The sequence below is a fragment of the Podarcis melisellensis genome (assembly GCF_964234715.1).
Source record: "Podarcis melisellensis genome assembly, chromosome: 11".
Taxonomy (NCBI): domain Eukaryota; kingdom Metazoa; phylum Chordata; class Lepidosauria; order Squamata; family Lacertidae; genus Podarcis; species Podarcis melisellensis.
Window position 1 is genome coordinate 31,627,808 of NC_138543.1, and position 18,134 is coordinate 31,645,941.

General features: G+C 41.5%; 1 protein-coding gene across 1 annotated transcript in view; it reads left to right on the forward strand.

Annotated features, from left to right (window-relative positions):
* The window catches only part of EDIL3 (EGF like repeats and discoidin domains 3), a 221,698-nt gene that overhangs the window by 151,070 nt on the left and 52,494 nt on the right, over positions 1 to 18,134 (forward strand). Inside the window, exons 7-8 of the mRNA XM_081930173.1 lie at positions 8,168 to 8,323; positions 9,904 to 10,048. Coding sequence (XP_081786299.1) covers positions 8,168 to 8,323; positions 9,904 to 10,048 — 301 coding nt within the window. The remainder of the gene's footprint in view (positions 1 to 8,167; positions 8,324 to 9,903; positions 10,049 to 18,134) is intronic.

An 18,134-nucleotide genomic window follows, 5' to 3' on the forward strand; every position in this document is an offset into this window, starting at 1 on the left:
CAGAGATCTACTGGGTATATCAGGGATAATATAGTCAGCCTCTCAAATAACCTGTTCCTGAACTGCAGAGAGCCTTATATGTTGACCTTGAACTTGGCCCAATAGCAGTCTGGCAGTCAGTGCAAATCCCACAAGCAGGGTGTTTATATGCTGGTGGTCATGTGACCCTACAAGCAACCTAGCTTCTGTCTTCTGCACCAGTTGCAGCCTCTGGACCATCCCCAAGGGTAGGCCTACATAGAGCACATTGCAGTATTCCAACCATGAGGATAGACAAGTGTGATCAAATTATCCCAATCCAGGAATGTCTGTAGCTGTCTCATCAAAGCTGGCAAACATGCCCACAACAGTACATCTGCATATCTCCACATTTACTGTATACGCAGCAGCCTATGATTGAAAAGAGCAGCATTTTTGAGATTCAGCAAAGGATAACACTGCTCTGCCTAGTACCAACAGAAGCAGTAGAGCAGGCAGGGGCAACCTCGGCTCTCCAGATGTTTTGGGACTGCAATTCCCATCATCCCTGACCACTGGTCCTGTTAGCTAGGGATCATGGGAGTTGTAGTCCCAAAACATCTGGAGGGCCAAGGTTGCCTATGCCTGCAGTAGAGCATCAGCCCTGGTGTCAGAATGTAGCATCCTCAGGCAGCTGCTTGGGGCCCCAACAGGGCTGGGGCCTGACTTGAAGCTCCCATGCCAGGAAGCTTGTATCTCCATGTTAATTTCTTACAATGCTCTGAAGTAGAACCATTTCAGAGCATCATGGGAAATTTAAATGGAGTCTCCGTATTATTTGGTGCTGATCTATGTGCTGCTGCACTTGGGTCCAGTTGGCATGTTTGATGCTTTCGCAACATTGTGGCTTCCTCCCCTTACCTTGCCAACATCAAGTTGGCACAGTAAAATTAGTATAATTTAGACAGGAATATAATACCTCTAACCATGGCGTTTGATACCATCGACCATAACATCCTTCTGGACCGTCTTGAGGGGCTGGGAGTTGGGGGCACTGTCCTACAGTGGTTCCGCTCCTTCCTCCTGGGCCGTGTTCAGAAAGTGGTGGTGGGGGATGAGTGTTCAGACCCCTGGCCGCTCACTTGTGGGGTGCCTCAGGGTTCTGTCCTCTCCCCCATGCTTTTCAACATTTACATGCAGCCGCTGGGAGAGATCATCAGGAGGTTTGGGCTGGGTGTTCATCAGTATGCAGATGATACCCAGCTCTACCTCTCTTTTAAATCAGAACCAGTGAGGGCAGTGAAGGTCCTGTGTGAGTGTCTGGAGGTGGTTGGAGGATGGATGGCGGCTAACAGATTGAGGTTGAATCCTGACAAGACAGAAGTACTGTTTCTGGGGGACAGGAGGCGGGCAGGTGTGGAGGATTCCCTGGTCCTGAATGGGGTAACTGTGCCCCTGAAGGACCAGGTGCGCAGCCTGGGAGTCATTTTGGACTCACAGCTGTCCATGGAGGCACAGGTCAAATCTGTGTCCAGGGCAGCTGTTTACCAGCTCCATCTGGTACGTAGGCTGAGACCCTATCTGCCTGCGGACTGTCTCGCCAGAGTGGTGCATGCTCTGGTTATCTCCCGCTTGGACTACTGCAATGCACTCTACGTGGGGCTACCTTTGAAGGTGACTCGGAAACTACAACTAATCCAGAATGCGGCAGCTAGACTGGTGACTGGGAGTGGCCGCCGAGACCATATAACACCGGTCTTGAAAGACCTACATTGGCTCCCAGTATGTTTCCGAGCACAATTCAAAGTGTTGGTGCTGACCTTTAAAGCCCTAAACGGCCTCGGTCCAGTATACCTGAAGGAGCGTCTCCACCCCCATCATTCTGCCCGGACACTGAGGTCCAGCGCCGAGGGCCTTCTGGCGGTTCCCTCATTGCGAGAAGCAAAGCTACAGGGAACCAGGCAGAGGGCCTTCTCGGTAGTGATGCCCACCCTGTGGAACGCCCTTCCAGCAGATGTCAAAGTGATAAACAACTACCTGACATTCAGAAGACATCTTAAGGCAGCCCTGTTCAGGGAAGTTTTTAACGTGTGATATTTTACTGTATTTTTGGTTTTTATGGAAGCCGCCCAGAGTGGCTGGGGAGGCCCAGCCAGATGGGCGGGGTATAAATAAATTATTATTATTATTATTATTATTATTATTATTATTATTATTAACCATAGAGGGAAAGACCATATGGACCTGTGTATGTGTGCCTGCTCTGTCTAATGCCATCTTCAAAGGACGCACAGCTACTCTTTCTTAAATATTAGTGAAGGTTCTTTTCTGACTTCTGTATGATGTACTGTATTTATTTACTCTGTTGTCTGTCTTCAGCATATCTTCCAACCAATGCAAGGAGGGTGATGGAGAAGTTAAGCTCTCCCCACTTGCATGTTCATTGAACACAGAAGACAAATGCCTAAAGTCTGTAGTTCCTGTGTTTAGACATTTGTGGGGAGCATTAGTAAAAAATAAAATAAAATATGACCACGATAAGGGAAACAAAAATATAATGGACAAAGAGCCATAGCAATCTACTGCCCAGAGAGAATGTAATTCTTAAAATGGAAGAAAAGGTGATATACACTTTTCTCCATTTGCACTGTCCATAACAGGTAAAAAATCAGACTGTGAATAATACCTGGAGAGAATGGATTCCATGTTTAGGATTCCATGTGAATGTTTAACTCCTATATTTTACATATTTGCTGGTTGTTGGAATAAATTATTCAGCAAGCTAACAAGTCTCCTGTGATTCCCAAATCCCAGGGCAAAATTACAAGTCAGATCTTAATAGTCTGACTGGCAGCCAGTTCTACCTTACAGGCTAAACTCAGCATCTGTGTATAAGAAGATAACCACTCTTTTTTATTATTATTTTTTTTGGGGGGGAGTTTAAATAGTACTGTTACAGTATTACCGTGCTTGAAATAACCAGGTTAAATTGGAAGATTTACCACATTTCAAATATTTGCAAATATTTGTTTCAGCCCTAGTATGTTAATCTTTACATTTGTGAAAGTATATGGGAAAATAAGGATTTAATTAATCGATAATTGCTTTTGCAGAGGTCAGGGACCTTCTGCTTAAGCCATTTGACTCCTCAGATAGTGCTGTTAAAGCCTGGAAAGCACCAGATAAAGGGTGGTAGAACACAGTTTGTTACGTAATAGCATTGTTTTCACATGCGGCACTAAGTCTCATCCCATAGTGCTGTTGAAGTGGCACAGCTTCTTCATCCAAATAATGAAGGTTGCAGAATATCCACCTTCCTTATAAACACTTTGCCTCTGTGTGCATGTGCCAAAGACCAAAATTTCACCAGCCTAATATTCATTCTTGGGGGTTCTTTGTTCAAATCTGTTGTTCTAATCTTCGGGGAATTATTGTCCTACTACCCTGCCTAATAGATTTTTGCAATAGCAGTGCTATACTGTCTCACTGCAAGTCATTCAGATTTCAACATGATTCACAAAAATAACAGCCCCCACCCAAAGCAAATATAAAGGGAAAGACTGTATCTCTCTGGTAGAGAATCTGCTTTGCTTGTAGAAGGTCCAGATTCAATCCCTAACATCTCCAATTAGGGCTGGGGAAAGCCCTAGACAAAAACCCTAGAAGCCACTGTCTGTCAGTGCAGATAATACTGAGCTAGATGGAACAAAGGTCTGACTCTGTATGTGTTCCTATAAGTACTTCTGCATGTGTTGTCCAGATTTGCTGACTACAGCTTCTTATGACACACCAATGCTTGCTTGCTTGCTTGCTTGCTCCAAAGGTTCATTCACTTTGATGTACAGTCGTACCTCTGGATGTGAATGGGATCCATTCCGGAGCCCCGTTCGCATCCAGAAGCAAACGCAACTTGCGCCTGCGCGTGCACAGGTTGTGATTTGCCGCTTCCACGCATGCGCATGATGCCATTTTGACCATCTGCGCATGCACGAGCGGCAAAACCCAGAAGTAACACGCTCCGTTACTTCTGGGTCGCCGCAGTGTGCAACCCAAAAATACTTATCCAGAAGCTACTTCAACCCGAGCTATGACTGTACAGACTTCTCGGTAGGTTTAGAGGTGTAGTTTGAAGTAGGGCCTCAGAAGACTTGGTGGGTACACAACAGTGCTATATGCAGGCACTGGGATTCTCAGTTGTTGGATTGTTATATTCATATTTCATCATCCTATTTCCCCCCTTTTCAAACTCCATGTGCATATCCTGAGTACTTTCACAGGCTCACATTAGTCAAAAGAATTTCTTAAATGCACTTCATATACTATCTTACAGTGCAGTCGTCAGAAGTAAATCCCACTGATTGCAAAGAGGCATACTCCTAGACAGGTAGATATAGGATGGCAAACTTAATCAAGCTTGTTTTCCCCACCCGAAGTCAGCTATTGAAGTGCTGGATTTTGTAATCCCTGAAATGCTTAAAATCAAGCTCCATTACTGCATAAATCCTATACACACTTGCCCAGGGAGAAAGATTCATTGGAATAAGTGGCATTTAACCTCTGAGCAGATCTGTCTAAAGTTGCGTTGTAAGCTTGCTTTCCTTGGGACTTCATGTCTTAAATTGGCTGGGCAGTGGTGGGGAAGGGAAAGAATCAACAAGTGCAGCTATAGTTAATTGTACAGAAGATTTTACAGAAATAATTCAAAGGTAATAGGTAAGGGCAAATTGTTCCCTAGTGTAAGCCATATTCATTTCAACAGGATTGGACTGTTCTAGGTGAATTTGAGGTACCATCCCATACACTTACCTGGAAGTAAGTCCATTTGAACTCATCAGAGCTTGCTTCTGAGTAGTCATGTATAGAATTACACATTTACTTGATTAAGGGTGGGTGTTTGCTTTGGCTAAAATTGAGAGAAATCAGGAGATGGGAAGTGAGGATTAAATTAAATGCCTCCTCCTAATTTTCCATCGAATTCAGGCACTTATCTTTTATTGTTTTTGGCAATAAATAAAGAAGAGGAGCTCTAATACAACAGTACTTTGGTAGGAATGTTGTTCAAAATCCATTGCTACAACAGGGTTTCTGAAACAGTTGCATGGTTCTGTTAACTGTTACCATGCAAATTATTTGTGGCAGGGATGTTAAAAACAATTACGCTACAAGGATGAAAATAAGCTATATAAACAATAAGCAGCAAACAATAAACATAGTTGAAAATGTATTACTTCTTTAAAAATCAATATTGAAAAAGGCATGACCAGAATTTTCTCCTTTCCATTCCTTCATAAAGTTGTAAATTTAGGTTAATTTATTCCCAGAAGTCAAAGGAGCTGGCAGGGAATTTAGGAATAATTATGCTTTGTTTGGATAACCAATCATCTAACGTACTATTTCTTATGGGTCATAAATCAAACAAATTTTGTGTATTGGTGAATATGAAACATACACCATTTGCATTCTTTTCACTTGCAGAGAAAAATAAGGCATTTCACTGAAATAGCTAAACACAAACTTTTAACCATGTGGTTTTTTTTAACCCTGTGAGTCTATTTACATTTTTACTTGTTTGGTTGCTCCAAAATGTAGTGCAGAACAGATTTATTCATTGGAGGGAAATAAGAGGGAGTCCTGATTCCTAACCAACTTTGTTTTGCAGAAGTATAAAAAAAAATCTAGAAGAAATTGCTAATTTTGATTGCATAGAACTTATGAAGAACCATTATTATTTTGTCATATACCACCCAGCCAGTGAGGCAGTGAGACCCAAGCATATTTACATAGAGAAAAATGTGTATTTAAGTAGACAAGTAACCAATTTTGCTCTCCACATAGCTGGAAAACACGGCTTTGTTTCTTTTGTGACCAGTGATTTTTTTCTTTTAAAAAAAATATTTAGGGGTACTCTCATTTGTCTACTCATATTGAAATACTGCCCCTCAATGCAGCCAAACTTAGATTCACAAAATGTTTAGGGGTATGCATACCCCTGCGTACCCCCAGAAAAAAGCACTCTTTGTGAGTAACATGGAACCTTATACACATCAACAGAAGCTGGATTACTAATAGATAGTGTATTTTCCTCAGTGAATAACATGAAAATAACTATATTTCCAAAGTTCAGATCTTACTATAGGTCATTTTGCAGTTAAAGTGGCAACATCCACACCCAAAAGGGTGTGGAGAACAGGGTTGGAGAAACCCAAAGATTTGCAGACATGCATACATTTATTTATTTTTTGGCAGGACGGCCCAATGAGTATTGAGCATGCTCACAGGTCATAGAATGGAATATTTGTTTTATTTATTAAGTGAGGGATATACTACCTTTGTAAGGCACAGTTGTCCTCCCAATGGAATGTATTCTGATGATGATGATGCATCCAATTTTGTGCCATTAGGGCTGGGATATAAATTCAGGGCCCCAAACCATGAGGCCCCCAAAATTGCCAGAGACAGTGGCAGTAGATGAGGGCTTAGGTGGGCAGCTCATTGGCACTCTCAGACAACGAAGATTGTAGGTTTGTTCGTCACCTCTCTGAACAATTCATCAGACAGCCTGACCCGAATTGTAAATATTTAAATGTGTATGGGGAGAGAAAGGGGCCATTTCTAATGTTTCTTTCCTCTAATGGAGGAAGCAGAGTGTCCGGGACAACAGCAGGGGGGGTGAAGGGAGAAACTGCCAGCAGAGAATAAGAAGAAAAGTTTGGATTTGATATCCCACTTTATCACAACCCTAAGGAGTCTCAAAGCGGCTAACAATCCCCTTTCCCTTCCTCCCCCACAACAAACACTCTGTGAGGTGAGTGAGGCTGAAAGACTTCACAGAAGTGTGACTAGCCCAAGGTCACCCAGCAGCTGCATGTGGAGGAACAGGGACGTGAACCCGGTTCACCAGATTATGAGTCTACCACTCTTAACCACTACACCACAGTCAGGGTATCATGCTGCCTGCCCCAAAAGGCATCTTGTTCAGGGCCCCTGAAGCTTGGCAGTGATCAGGGAGGAAAGCATGGCTGACTAAGGAGAACCCTGAATGGGAGAACGCCACAATGCAGCACCAAAGCAGGGTTTCCTAAGCACTTGAGTGGCTGCTTGATGAGCTTATGAAGTTGTAATCGATGCCAATCCAAATCCTTAGGCCCGTAGTCAAGAAATATCTATCTATAATCTCAATGTATTAATCATCAATTAATAAATTGGTTAAAAGTTAAATACCTCTTAAATGCAGAAATTCCTCATTGGCAAATGAGGTACAATCTGTACAGGGAAGGTATTGTGGGAAGTATTGTTTTGGTTCCTATCATGCTGTGTATTTTTGTGCTTTCATATTGTAAACCATCATGTGATCCTTGGGTCAAGGGCGGTACAGAAGTTTAATAAATAATAAATAAGAATAAGAATACATGCTGGAGCTACATTTTTGAGGCTCATAGTTCCTGATTATTATTTTTTTCACTATACTGTACATCATAAACTTCTTTCCCAACTCAGGCCCTTTTCAACCCTTAGGTCTTTATTCGACCCCCACCCCCTGCACTGTTTCATTGAACCCAGGGAATCAGTATTGACCACTTTTGGGATCCTTGGTGTATGATGATTTGCACAGAGAACTGTGTTTCTTTAGCCGTCCTGCACCTTGTAGGGGACATAATGCATTTGTGCATGCTATGTTTGTTTGTTTTGGGTTTTTTTCTTGAAATGAGATTAAACAACAAATTCCAGGAGTAATACCAGTGAGCACAACATGAACCTGATTGCCAGACTGGAAATCAACTTGTGAAAGAGATTTTATTCTATATTATTTCCTATACGTGCATTTATTTACTTGCAACTGAAAAACATTGTAAGAAAGATTGTTATTTTTTAGTACAGGTGGCTCTGCAGATGTTGCTGAACTAGTCTTCCCGTCATCTCTGGCCCTTGGCCATGCTGGCTAGGGCTGATGGGAGTTGAATTTCAGCAACATCTGCAGTGCCACAGTTTTCCCCATCCCTGCTTTAGTATCTAATCTCCTCTGAAATGAATACAGTGTTCTATCTTTTAGGGCTAATCTCTAGCCCAAATGAAGCCTCAGACAGATGGAAATTCAGTATATTAGAGAAATGCAGCCAAAGCAGACATTTTACCAAAATCTAAATGAAGCATCATAATACCAATCATCCCACCATTGGTGGTCACTGATAACACATTATTATAATTTCAGATAAACCTGCAGAGGAAGATGAGAATCACTGGTGTTATAACTCAAGGTGCCAAGAGAATCGGAAGCCCAGAATATATAAAATCATACAAAATTGCATATAGTAATGATGGGAAATTATGGGCAACATACAAAGTGAAAGGCACAACTGAAGATATGGTAAGTCATTGTCATCAGTATAAAAGCATTTTAAATAGCAATTTAGTGAAGGGATTTTACTGCCTTATAGCAGAAAGTGGGTTTATTGAGACCTTTTTTCCTTGATAGATTTTATTCTGGGAAATACTGGAATAAATCGACATTTTACATTGAGTAAGACTTTCCTCTACTTTGATTGTTTTATAAATATAGCATTACAAGGCTATAATAATTCTGTTTCTTATATTTAAATGGTTTTCATTTTAATTAGCTGACCAGTAATTACTTGTCTGCTCTCCATTTAGTTTTGTTATGTTGGCAATTGGTTAACCCTTGAAAGGACAATATTCTTTCAGCAGCACGGCATACCATACTACAAAAACTATTGCAGACACAATTTAAAAAAATTAAAAACCCTAAATGCAAAGTAGCCCATTCCACGTAACTCTTAAGAAGAGATGTATAGAAGGGCAGACACACAAATTAGGTCTCAACACAATTTCTCTTCTCATAGAAACATTTGGGGGAGTGATTTGGATTGGGGCTATCACAAGGGGGGAGAGGAGAGGGAGCAAGTCCTTCATCCCTGCAGCAAGGATACCTAATCCAGATTCCACTGCTCCAGTCCCCCAGAGCACTATTAGCGCTCCAGATATTGCCAATATGTTTTCCCCTCTATATTTTAAAAGCAGTTGTGGGGATGGAGGAGCAATTTGGATCAGGGCTGTAATGCAGGAGGAAAGGGTTGTACTCCCCTTGCACCATGGCCCACATCCACTTTTTAAATTTTAAAAAGTTTATTGGGATATCCGTTCTCAAATGTCTCATGTCACGTGTAGTTTGAACCACAGAGGTATGTTAACCTCTGTGCCTGTAAAGGTTTCAGATCCTTAATATACTATAATGATACCCAGTCCTGCTTAAGGACCCTATCCAAACTAAACTACTGCTGCTCAAAGAGATATTATTTCCATGCCACACATGATCCCTACTCCAGTTCCACTATTTACCAATGGATGTGTGCACACAACTATTTACTGAGTGGAACTTACCAAGGTGGATACAGTGGTACCTCGGGTTACAGACGCTTCAGGTTACAGACTCCGCTAACCCAGAAATAGTACCTCGGGTTAAGAACTTTGCTTCAGGATGAGAACAGAAATTGTGCTTTGGCGGTGCGGCGGCAGCAGGAGGCCCCATTAGCTAAAGTGGTACCTCAGGTTTAGAACAGTTTCAGGTTAAGAACTGACCTCTAGAATGAATTAAGTTCTTAACCTAAGGTACTACTGTATCTAAATATGCATGAAACTCCATCCATAATGTCCCACCAATTAGAAATCCAGGGAAACAAGGGAATGGTACAATTCTCACCACTACTTGGCAGGATATTCCCCACTTCCACATGACTTCAAAGTTACCTCTTAATGGTAGGTTGCCTGTATTCACCCATCTTCAGTTGCATTTTGTTTTACTCCTGCCACATCCATCAAATGAGGACAGCAGACCTTCTGTTGACACTAAATAATTGTATGTAATCGTGAACTTTATTGACCCATATTGCCATTCAAATGCATTTTACAATCTGTTGTGTTTTGTCATAGGTGTTCCGTGGGAATGTGGATAATAATACGCCTTACGCAAATTCTTTCACCCCACCAATAAAATCTCAGTACATACGATTATATCCTCAGGTTTGTAGAAGGCATTGCACTTTGCGAATGGAACTTCTTGGCTGTGAATTATCAGGTATGTTGCTGCAATACTTATAATAACAAGAAAGGTCACTTTAAGCAATACCTAAAAACATTATGAATTTATCTACAACTATGTACATACTTCAAATGCCAAATCTGTTTGTTTATTTACTAGAATTAGCTGGTGTTTGAGATGTTTGCATACACCTGAAATGGTAGCCTCCCCTTATCTACATCCCCTCTCCTCTAAATTTATATTTGATTACCATTTTGAAAGACACACACCTGGTTTTGAATTGTTTGTGTTTTACTACTTTTAATAACTGGCTAGCATAGAGAGGTTTATCAGGTGCATCTTCTGATATGCAGCACTTTGAAAACCACACCTGCCATGTCGGCATTTGCAGTCACAGAATTCTCTGTTGGGTCACGAGTCAATAACTTCTACTTTATGCAGCTTATTGGGACTGTAGGCTATAAGAAACTTGAGGCTTGCAAGAGTTTTCTAACTGCATTCCCAGAACTTTCCAGGTGAAATTAGGTCTGCTGCTGAGCCTGGTTGCATTTGATGAGATTTGATTTGATTTTGTTTTGTTGCTTTCGAACAGAATCCTTCATTGTGCCTTGTAGCAGAAGTAAATGAACTAGTGGAGCCAATATCAACCCTTTCAAAGTTTTTTGTGTGGAAGGGTCACAGCACAAAAATGTAAAGCCTGACCCAGCTCCTTTTTGCACAAAAGCTTCATTCCCTTGCAGATTCAATGAAACACATAAAATTCTCCATTTTTTTTGTCAAAGTACCAGCATTATTTTCATATGGCAACTGCTACAGTAAATTTGTTTGGAGATTATTTTTATATGACTGCCTTCTTACTGTACAAACAGCCAGCCAGGGCACTAGTAATATATCAAAGCAGCCTATGTTACATAATTCCTGGTCCTCGAGTGACAACAAAACCAAGTTCCAAAATGAAAAGTTAATGCATTAATCTCACTGTGGCCCTCTTCCAATACAGATAGATTCGAAAGTAAATAGAAAATTGTGTCCAGGTGCTTTGGTGTATTAGATTTTCTTCTTGAGGTGTCTCCCATCTATAGGAGCACAATTTAGAATAAGTCCTTGCCAGAATGACTAGGAATTGCTTTGCTCAAAGAACTGTGAAAGCTTCTAAGTGAATCCATTTCAGGGGCCTCATCTTGTTTCAAGGTCATTATACCTCTGAACTGTCATGGTGCTCAGGCTCTCTAGAACAATTGCTGGAACATAAGTACAATTATGTTTAAGGATAAATGAATGTTCTTTAGTTTCTGGTGATCTAACTTTGTTTGGGATGAAAGGCCATAGAGTGTCTCAGTTCATAATAGGGCCTCTTTATTTACTTACTAAAGTTATTTCCTGTCTAAATTTATATCCTGCAAAGGTGCTCAACACAGCTAAGGAAAATAAGATCAATGGGAATTTTAAAAACTTTTATATGCTATTGATTTCCATGGAACAAATACTACGTGGCAGTTAACTTGTAATTTCGATTGTAAATATATATAGCAAGGAGCTATGACCATTTCTGGCTTGCTAGTATATATATTTCCCCTTTTCACTATATAACTCAATTTAAGACATACTTTTACAAACATGCATGTAAGAGGTTTAAGGTGTACACCCACAAGCATAATATATCAAGTATTCCTCAAGAGTTCTTTACTTTGACAGGAACCTGCTCCATGCAATTAGCTTACATTTAAATTCATTTGGTTAACTATATTCGATTTACTTCTTTTCTTACATTTTAAATTCATGGGCTGTTTTCTACTACATGGTCTTCAAACAATTTAAAGTAAAAAAATAAGTAAAATCATAAATCATGAAACTTCATAACTATTTAAGAAAAATAATATTCTGAAAACTATAGCAGTTCAGCACTGACATTTCCAAATCAACTACCAAGATAAGCTATTCAAAGAATTGGTGACGCCTTGCAGAACAAGTATGAACAAGCTGTCTGATCCATTTCAGGGGAACAGGTCTAGTGGACCCTTCTTGGAAGGAATACCACAGCAGACTTGGTATCATAAAAATGCTGTAAATATTTCTAGTAAAGGACTTGCATCAAACCCATCTGAATGTGCAGGAAAATTAAAAATCTGTCTGGAAAACCATCTGGAAGCTTATTTAAATAGAAACACAATAAGTTTCCATGCTGAAGACGTTTTCAGAAGCACTTCTCAAAAAATTGTAATAATTTGTCAGCTAGTAGGGACAAGTCAAGTAGTTCTGCCCTTGCCATCACAAAGGCTTCCCTGTTGCAGGCATTCAAGCTGTATATGCAGCCGCCAAGGGTCAGGCAAGCCAGAAGGATTGTTGTCAGAGGCAAGGTTAGTTGGTGTGGCCCCATGCATGTGATAGTATAATCTGTGAGTGGTACATCCTGAAGGGTGCTTGGTAAAGGTAAAGGGACCCCTAACCATTAGGTCCAGTTGTGACCGACTCTGGGGTTGCGGCGCTCATCTCGCTTTATTGGCCAAGGGAACCGACGTACAGCTTCTGGGTCATGTGGCCAGCATGACTAAGCCGCTTCTGGCGAACCAGAGCAGTGCACAGAAACGCCATTTACCTTCCCACCGGAGCAGTACCTATTTATCTACTTGCACTTTGATGTGCTTTCAAACTGCTAGGTTGGCAGGAGCAGGGACCGAACAATGGGAGCTCACCCCGTCGCAGGGATTTGAACCGCTGACCTTCTAATCGGCAAGTCCTAGGCTCTCTGGTTTAACCCACAATGCTTGAGTCAGACTAAATAGCTCAAGCTAAGGTAATGACACAGTCATCATTCAGTGTGGAGCGAACGTCTTGAAATGTGGACTCACCAATGTGTTGTAGGGGTTAGAGTGATGGACCTGGGAGACCAGGAATCAAATTCCCTCTTGGTTATTGTTATTGTTATTTTTTATTTTTATTATTGATTGATTGATTCTATTTCTATGCTGTTTTTTATTCAAATAAATCCCAAAGCGGCTTACAAACAAAAGATAAAAATAACGGAATGGAACATCACAAATACAGCATAAATTGTATAGAGTACTTAACAAATCATCAGTAAAACAATCCCAAATAAAACAATTACCATCTATGTAACACTATTAACAAGAATAACAAAAAAGCTAAACATATTTATACACCAAAAACCATATCACAGGATTCACATTGGCCATGCAGATTATGAAGCTTCCTGAGTGACCTTGGGTCTAAACCAAGGGTAGTCAACTTTTTTATATCTACCGCCCACTAATACATCTTTCTTAATGGTAAAATTTCCTTACCGCCCACCAGTGCTCAATGGAAGGAGGATTCAGCTTGTGCCGTAGAAACCCCTACTCCCCACTTAGAATCCTGAAATGCCCACTGGCAGTAGGGACCTGGTCACTGGTGGTAGGGACCAGGTTAACAACCCCTGGTCTAAACTGTTTCACATGGTTATTGTCAGTGCTTTTTTTCTTTTAAAAAAATGTTTAGGGGCACTCTCAGTTTCCTATTCGTATTGAAATACTGCCCCTCAATGAGGCCAAACTTAGATTCACAAAATGTTCAGGCGTATGCGTATCCCTGTGTCCCCCCAGAAAAAAGCACTGGTTGTTGTGAATATATGTCAGGAGCCAGGCCCTGTGACCAATAGGACTTTGCAGAACTGGGGCCTTCCTAAGTTTGTTCTGAATAGTCAAGGTGCGGCCTCACAGGTGAGGCCGATTGGTAACTCACAGCACCTGGTGGCAAGAGCTAGGAAGGGATATAAGGTCAGCATTTCCCTTCGGCTCTTTGCCACAGCAACACACTCCCTGCCTTGCTGCGTTTGGCTTCTTGCTTTCTGATCCTTGAACCTCGGCTTCTTGACTCCCTGCTTCTTGATCCTCAGACCCCCTCAGTTCGTGCCTCCTTGCTTCCTGACCCTCAGACTCTTGGCTTCTTGACTCCCGGCTCTCTGACCCTCGGACTCTTGGCTTCCTGACTCCTGGCTTCTGGACTTCAGTTCCTGCTCCCACACTGCCATCTTGCCCCCGGTCCTGACGTCCCCTTCCGGGACTTCGATTGCCCGTGAACCAGACCGTGACAATATAACATTAAAAGAGTTGGGGGGGTGTATGCCACCTTGAGCTCACTAGAAGGAAGATGGGATATAAATGTAACATTAAATGAAGAGACATACAAAAAACAACCACCAGAGAGCAGAATTACTGAGAAGAACCAGGCTAGCACTTAAATCAAGGCTTCTGTCAGACTATTGCAGTCCCCTCATCCCTGTCTGTTGCCATGCAGTCTGGAGCTCATTGAAGCTGAAGGCCAGCAACATCGTAGCTGGCATCAGGTTCAATAAAATGCTATTTGTATGACAAAATAAGATACCATTTACTGGTGTGGGACAGTTGAAGCAATTAAATGATATTTCCTTATATCCCATACCATTGCAATATAAACCCCCAAGTATGGAGCTGCAGTCAAAATATAGTCCTTACACTTTGTACATCCTTGAATGCATAAATATCCACACACTTTGATTTCGGAAGTAGGATAGCTAGCTTCAAGCGGTTCTTGTCATTAATGGACTACCATCTTTTTAAAAATAGCATAAACCTTTATGTTTAAAGTTATTTATTGTTGGGCTCTTGAATTGATTGTATAAAGGGATGATAAATTGCTGATTGGGGGATCTTTACAGTGGTTTACCTGGACTTAGGCAAGGGAGGGCTTAAAAAAAAGAAAGTTCAATTAAGTTTCCTTTACCATTTCAGCTTGGCTTCATAGTCATTTAAATTGTAGGTGGTGTAGGAGTTTCAGCATTTTAAATTCACATATTACTATCTGTGTATATCACTGCTACCATTTTTGTCTCAGAATGCCTCAGCTTTTTTTTTTTAATCTGGAGAAATGCTAAAAATGAAATGCAGTTCCCAAGGAGAAATGCCCTTGAAAATCAATAGCAGTCCTTAGAAAACCTACAAATAACATACTTCAGAAATACAAAAAGATGTTGCTTCACCACTCACATCCTGTGGGGAAAACAAGTGTAGGGTGGGGGAAGAGAGATGCCATAAAACGGGGGCATATTAGGCTATAGACACAATAGTGGCTTAAAGTGCAGGTAGGCCTTTTCCCCCTGCTGTGTTGCAGGTTGTGTTTGCATGCTGTTATACACATCACAGAGGGGGTGGGGGGGTCTTCATCCGATGCACATTACCTGCTTTGTTTCCACGGCCCAGCACCACACATTCATGAAGCGTCACCAATGGCTGTCTCAAATGTACACACCTCAGCTCAATTTCAAAGTGAATATGGCTTTGAAGATTAAAGCTTAGTTTGAGGGTAGAGCAATCAAACAGTAGTATGTCTCAATAAACTACAAGATAGCTCAGCATTGTGGGTAACATCGTATGCACACTGTTTCAAAAGCCAGAGGTGGGAGGGCACTAGAGCCAGAGTAAGTGGTGATGTGTACACAGCCATCCAAGCAGTGACTCATTTGCATGTTCAGACCCAGAAACCTCCCCCCTAAATAAATCCACACTTTACCCAAATTTTTGGTTTGGTTTTTGGCAGAATTTAGGCCACAACTTTATTGATTACTGAAAGTGACTGGTCGCATAGGCTCTGGTTTGGCTAGCTCCCTGCCATGCAGGTAGTGCTGACCCAGGGTTCCAGCATAGGTCAGCCAAGGGTGAACACCTGGATAAGCAGAAAGCTGGGAACGGGCTAACTCTGCCACCCAAATGTCCCCCTAGACTCAGGCACGGGCACAACCCCCTCACAGTGGCTGACCAAACCAACGAGTCCCTGGATTCCTTTAATGGAATACCCTACACATAGGGATGGTGAGAGTGTTCGCCCATCCCTATCACCTGAACCAGAACCTATCCACAACCTTACAAGTTGTGACGATTTGCTACGCGACAGACAAAACCCAAATGGCAACAGCCAATCAGCCAAGTGGGGAAAATTCCTGCCGTGCCTCTGTCCCAACAACAGACGACAGATGACGGCATAGCAAGGTCAAGCACAACAAGCCCTAAAAGTAGGGAGAGATGGGCAGGTGTTCCGAATGCACACACTGAAATAGGAAGCTCTGGGCATAAATAGGAATCTCAAACCATTTGAACTGCGTCACATTGGCCAAATTGGATCTACCAATCGGATGTTGTGGCTTACCAGTTGTACCCACCCACAACACAGGGTGTCTAACCGCAATACGTGCCTTTTTTAAGTGAGGACCCGGTTTCCCAGCAATAGATCAAATCAGAATTTTGACAAGTCAGTCAAAGTTTTGACAAGCCCAAGGATCATTGATAAGGAACCAAAGAACTGAGTGTTGCTTAGCATTCAAACAGGGATTGAAATAAATGGTGGCTGAAAATCCACAGGAACAGGCCTTATACTTGCTTAGATCAACAAGTAATCGATGGTCTACCTATCAACCTTCAGATGATGCTGGAGTACAATTCCCATCATCCTTGACAATTTCCCATGCTGGCTGGAACTGAGAGCAGCTAGAGTCCAACTCTGTAGGACTGCAGATTTCCCATCCCTGGCTTATCAAAGTTGTCTACCCAGTTTAAAAATCTTTCAATTAACCAATAAATTAAATAGAATGGATAGGGATTGGAGAGTATCAACTTAAACATTCTGACCTATTAGGGACTGCTGCCAGCTTCCTTGACTGGTATGCTCATTTCTGGTGCAAGGTTCTATCAACTAATCTGATGCATGAAAAGAATTTTGATTCAGTTCTGCTTGCTCAAAATCTCCAGAGCATAAACTACAACAGTGTAATGTTTATACTTAGTCCTGTTAATCAGTATGTGTTTCAGCTCTTGGCTCTTCAGGTGATGGGCAGAATATAAATATTTGAAATAAGTAACAGTTGCAGTTAATTTTATTATCACCATACCAAAAACTATGAAACAATACATAAACACATAATCTGTTGTTGTTGTTGTTGTTTAGTCGTTTAGTTGTGTCCGACTCTTCGTGATCCCATCGACCAGAGCACGCCAGGCACTCATGTCTTCCACTGCCTCCCACAGTTTGGTCAAACTCATGCTGGTAGCTTCGAGAACACTGTCCAACCATCTCGTCCTCTGCCGTCCCCTTCTCCTTGTGCCCTCCATCTTTCCCAACATCAGGGTCTTTTCCAGGGAGTCTTCTCTTCTCATGAGGTGGCCAAAGTATTGGAGCCTCAGCTTCAGGATCTGTCCTTCCAGTGAGCACTCAGGGCTGATTTCCTTAAGAATGGATAGGTTTGATCTTCTTGCAGTCCATGGGACTCTCAAGATTCTCCTCCAGCACCATAATTCAAATGCATCAATTCTTCGGCAATCAGACTTCTTTATGGTCCAGCTTTCACTTCCATACATCACTACTGGGAAAACCAGAGCTTTAATTATACAGACCTTTGTTAGCAAGGTGATGTCTCTGCTTTTTAAGATGCTGAGACATAATTTAGTATGTATTAAAACAGATTCCTGTTTAGAATTGCATTTGTTTGTTCATATTTTATCATTTTCATTTGTCAGTTGTCAGATATCACAAGTTACTTAGGTTACATAAAACACATATAAAACAGAGCATACAAGAATGAAAATAATTTCACCATAAAATCCCACCACTTCTGGCCCCAACTAATTACGGCTGTGCAGTAAGAACCAGGACAGTGCGCACAACCATGTTTGGCTGATGCATAATGCAAGACTCTGAATTTCACGTTTTTTTAAAAAGGCATCAAGAGATAAAAACTGGAGCAACAAATCATTGGGTTCAGTTGAAGTGTTTTATAAAGGCATCAAATGAAGTCAATTCTATAGTGATGATCACACTGCGCTATCATTCCGGTAGAGGTCTCCAACTAGTGGTCAGGTCAAGGTCAGATCAAGATGCAAAAACCTTCAAAGAACATCTGCTTGCAGAGGAAGACATGATAGTGAGTTGGCAAGACTGCTTTAACAGATGACTCCCTGTGACTTTCTTTCTTTTGCTATAATATCTATAATCTGCACAATCCTGCTGAAAAATGCCATTTCTAAATAAATATACCTGAACAAAAGTTTAGATGCTTTGAGAAAGACAGAGACATGGGATTTATGAAAGAATGCAGAGT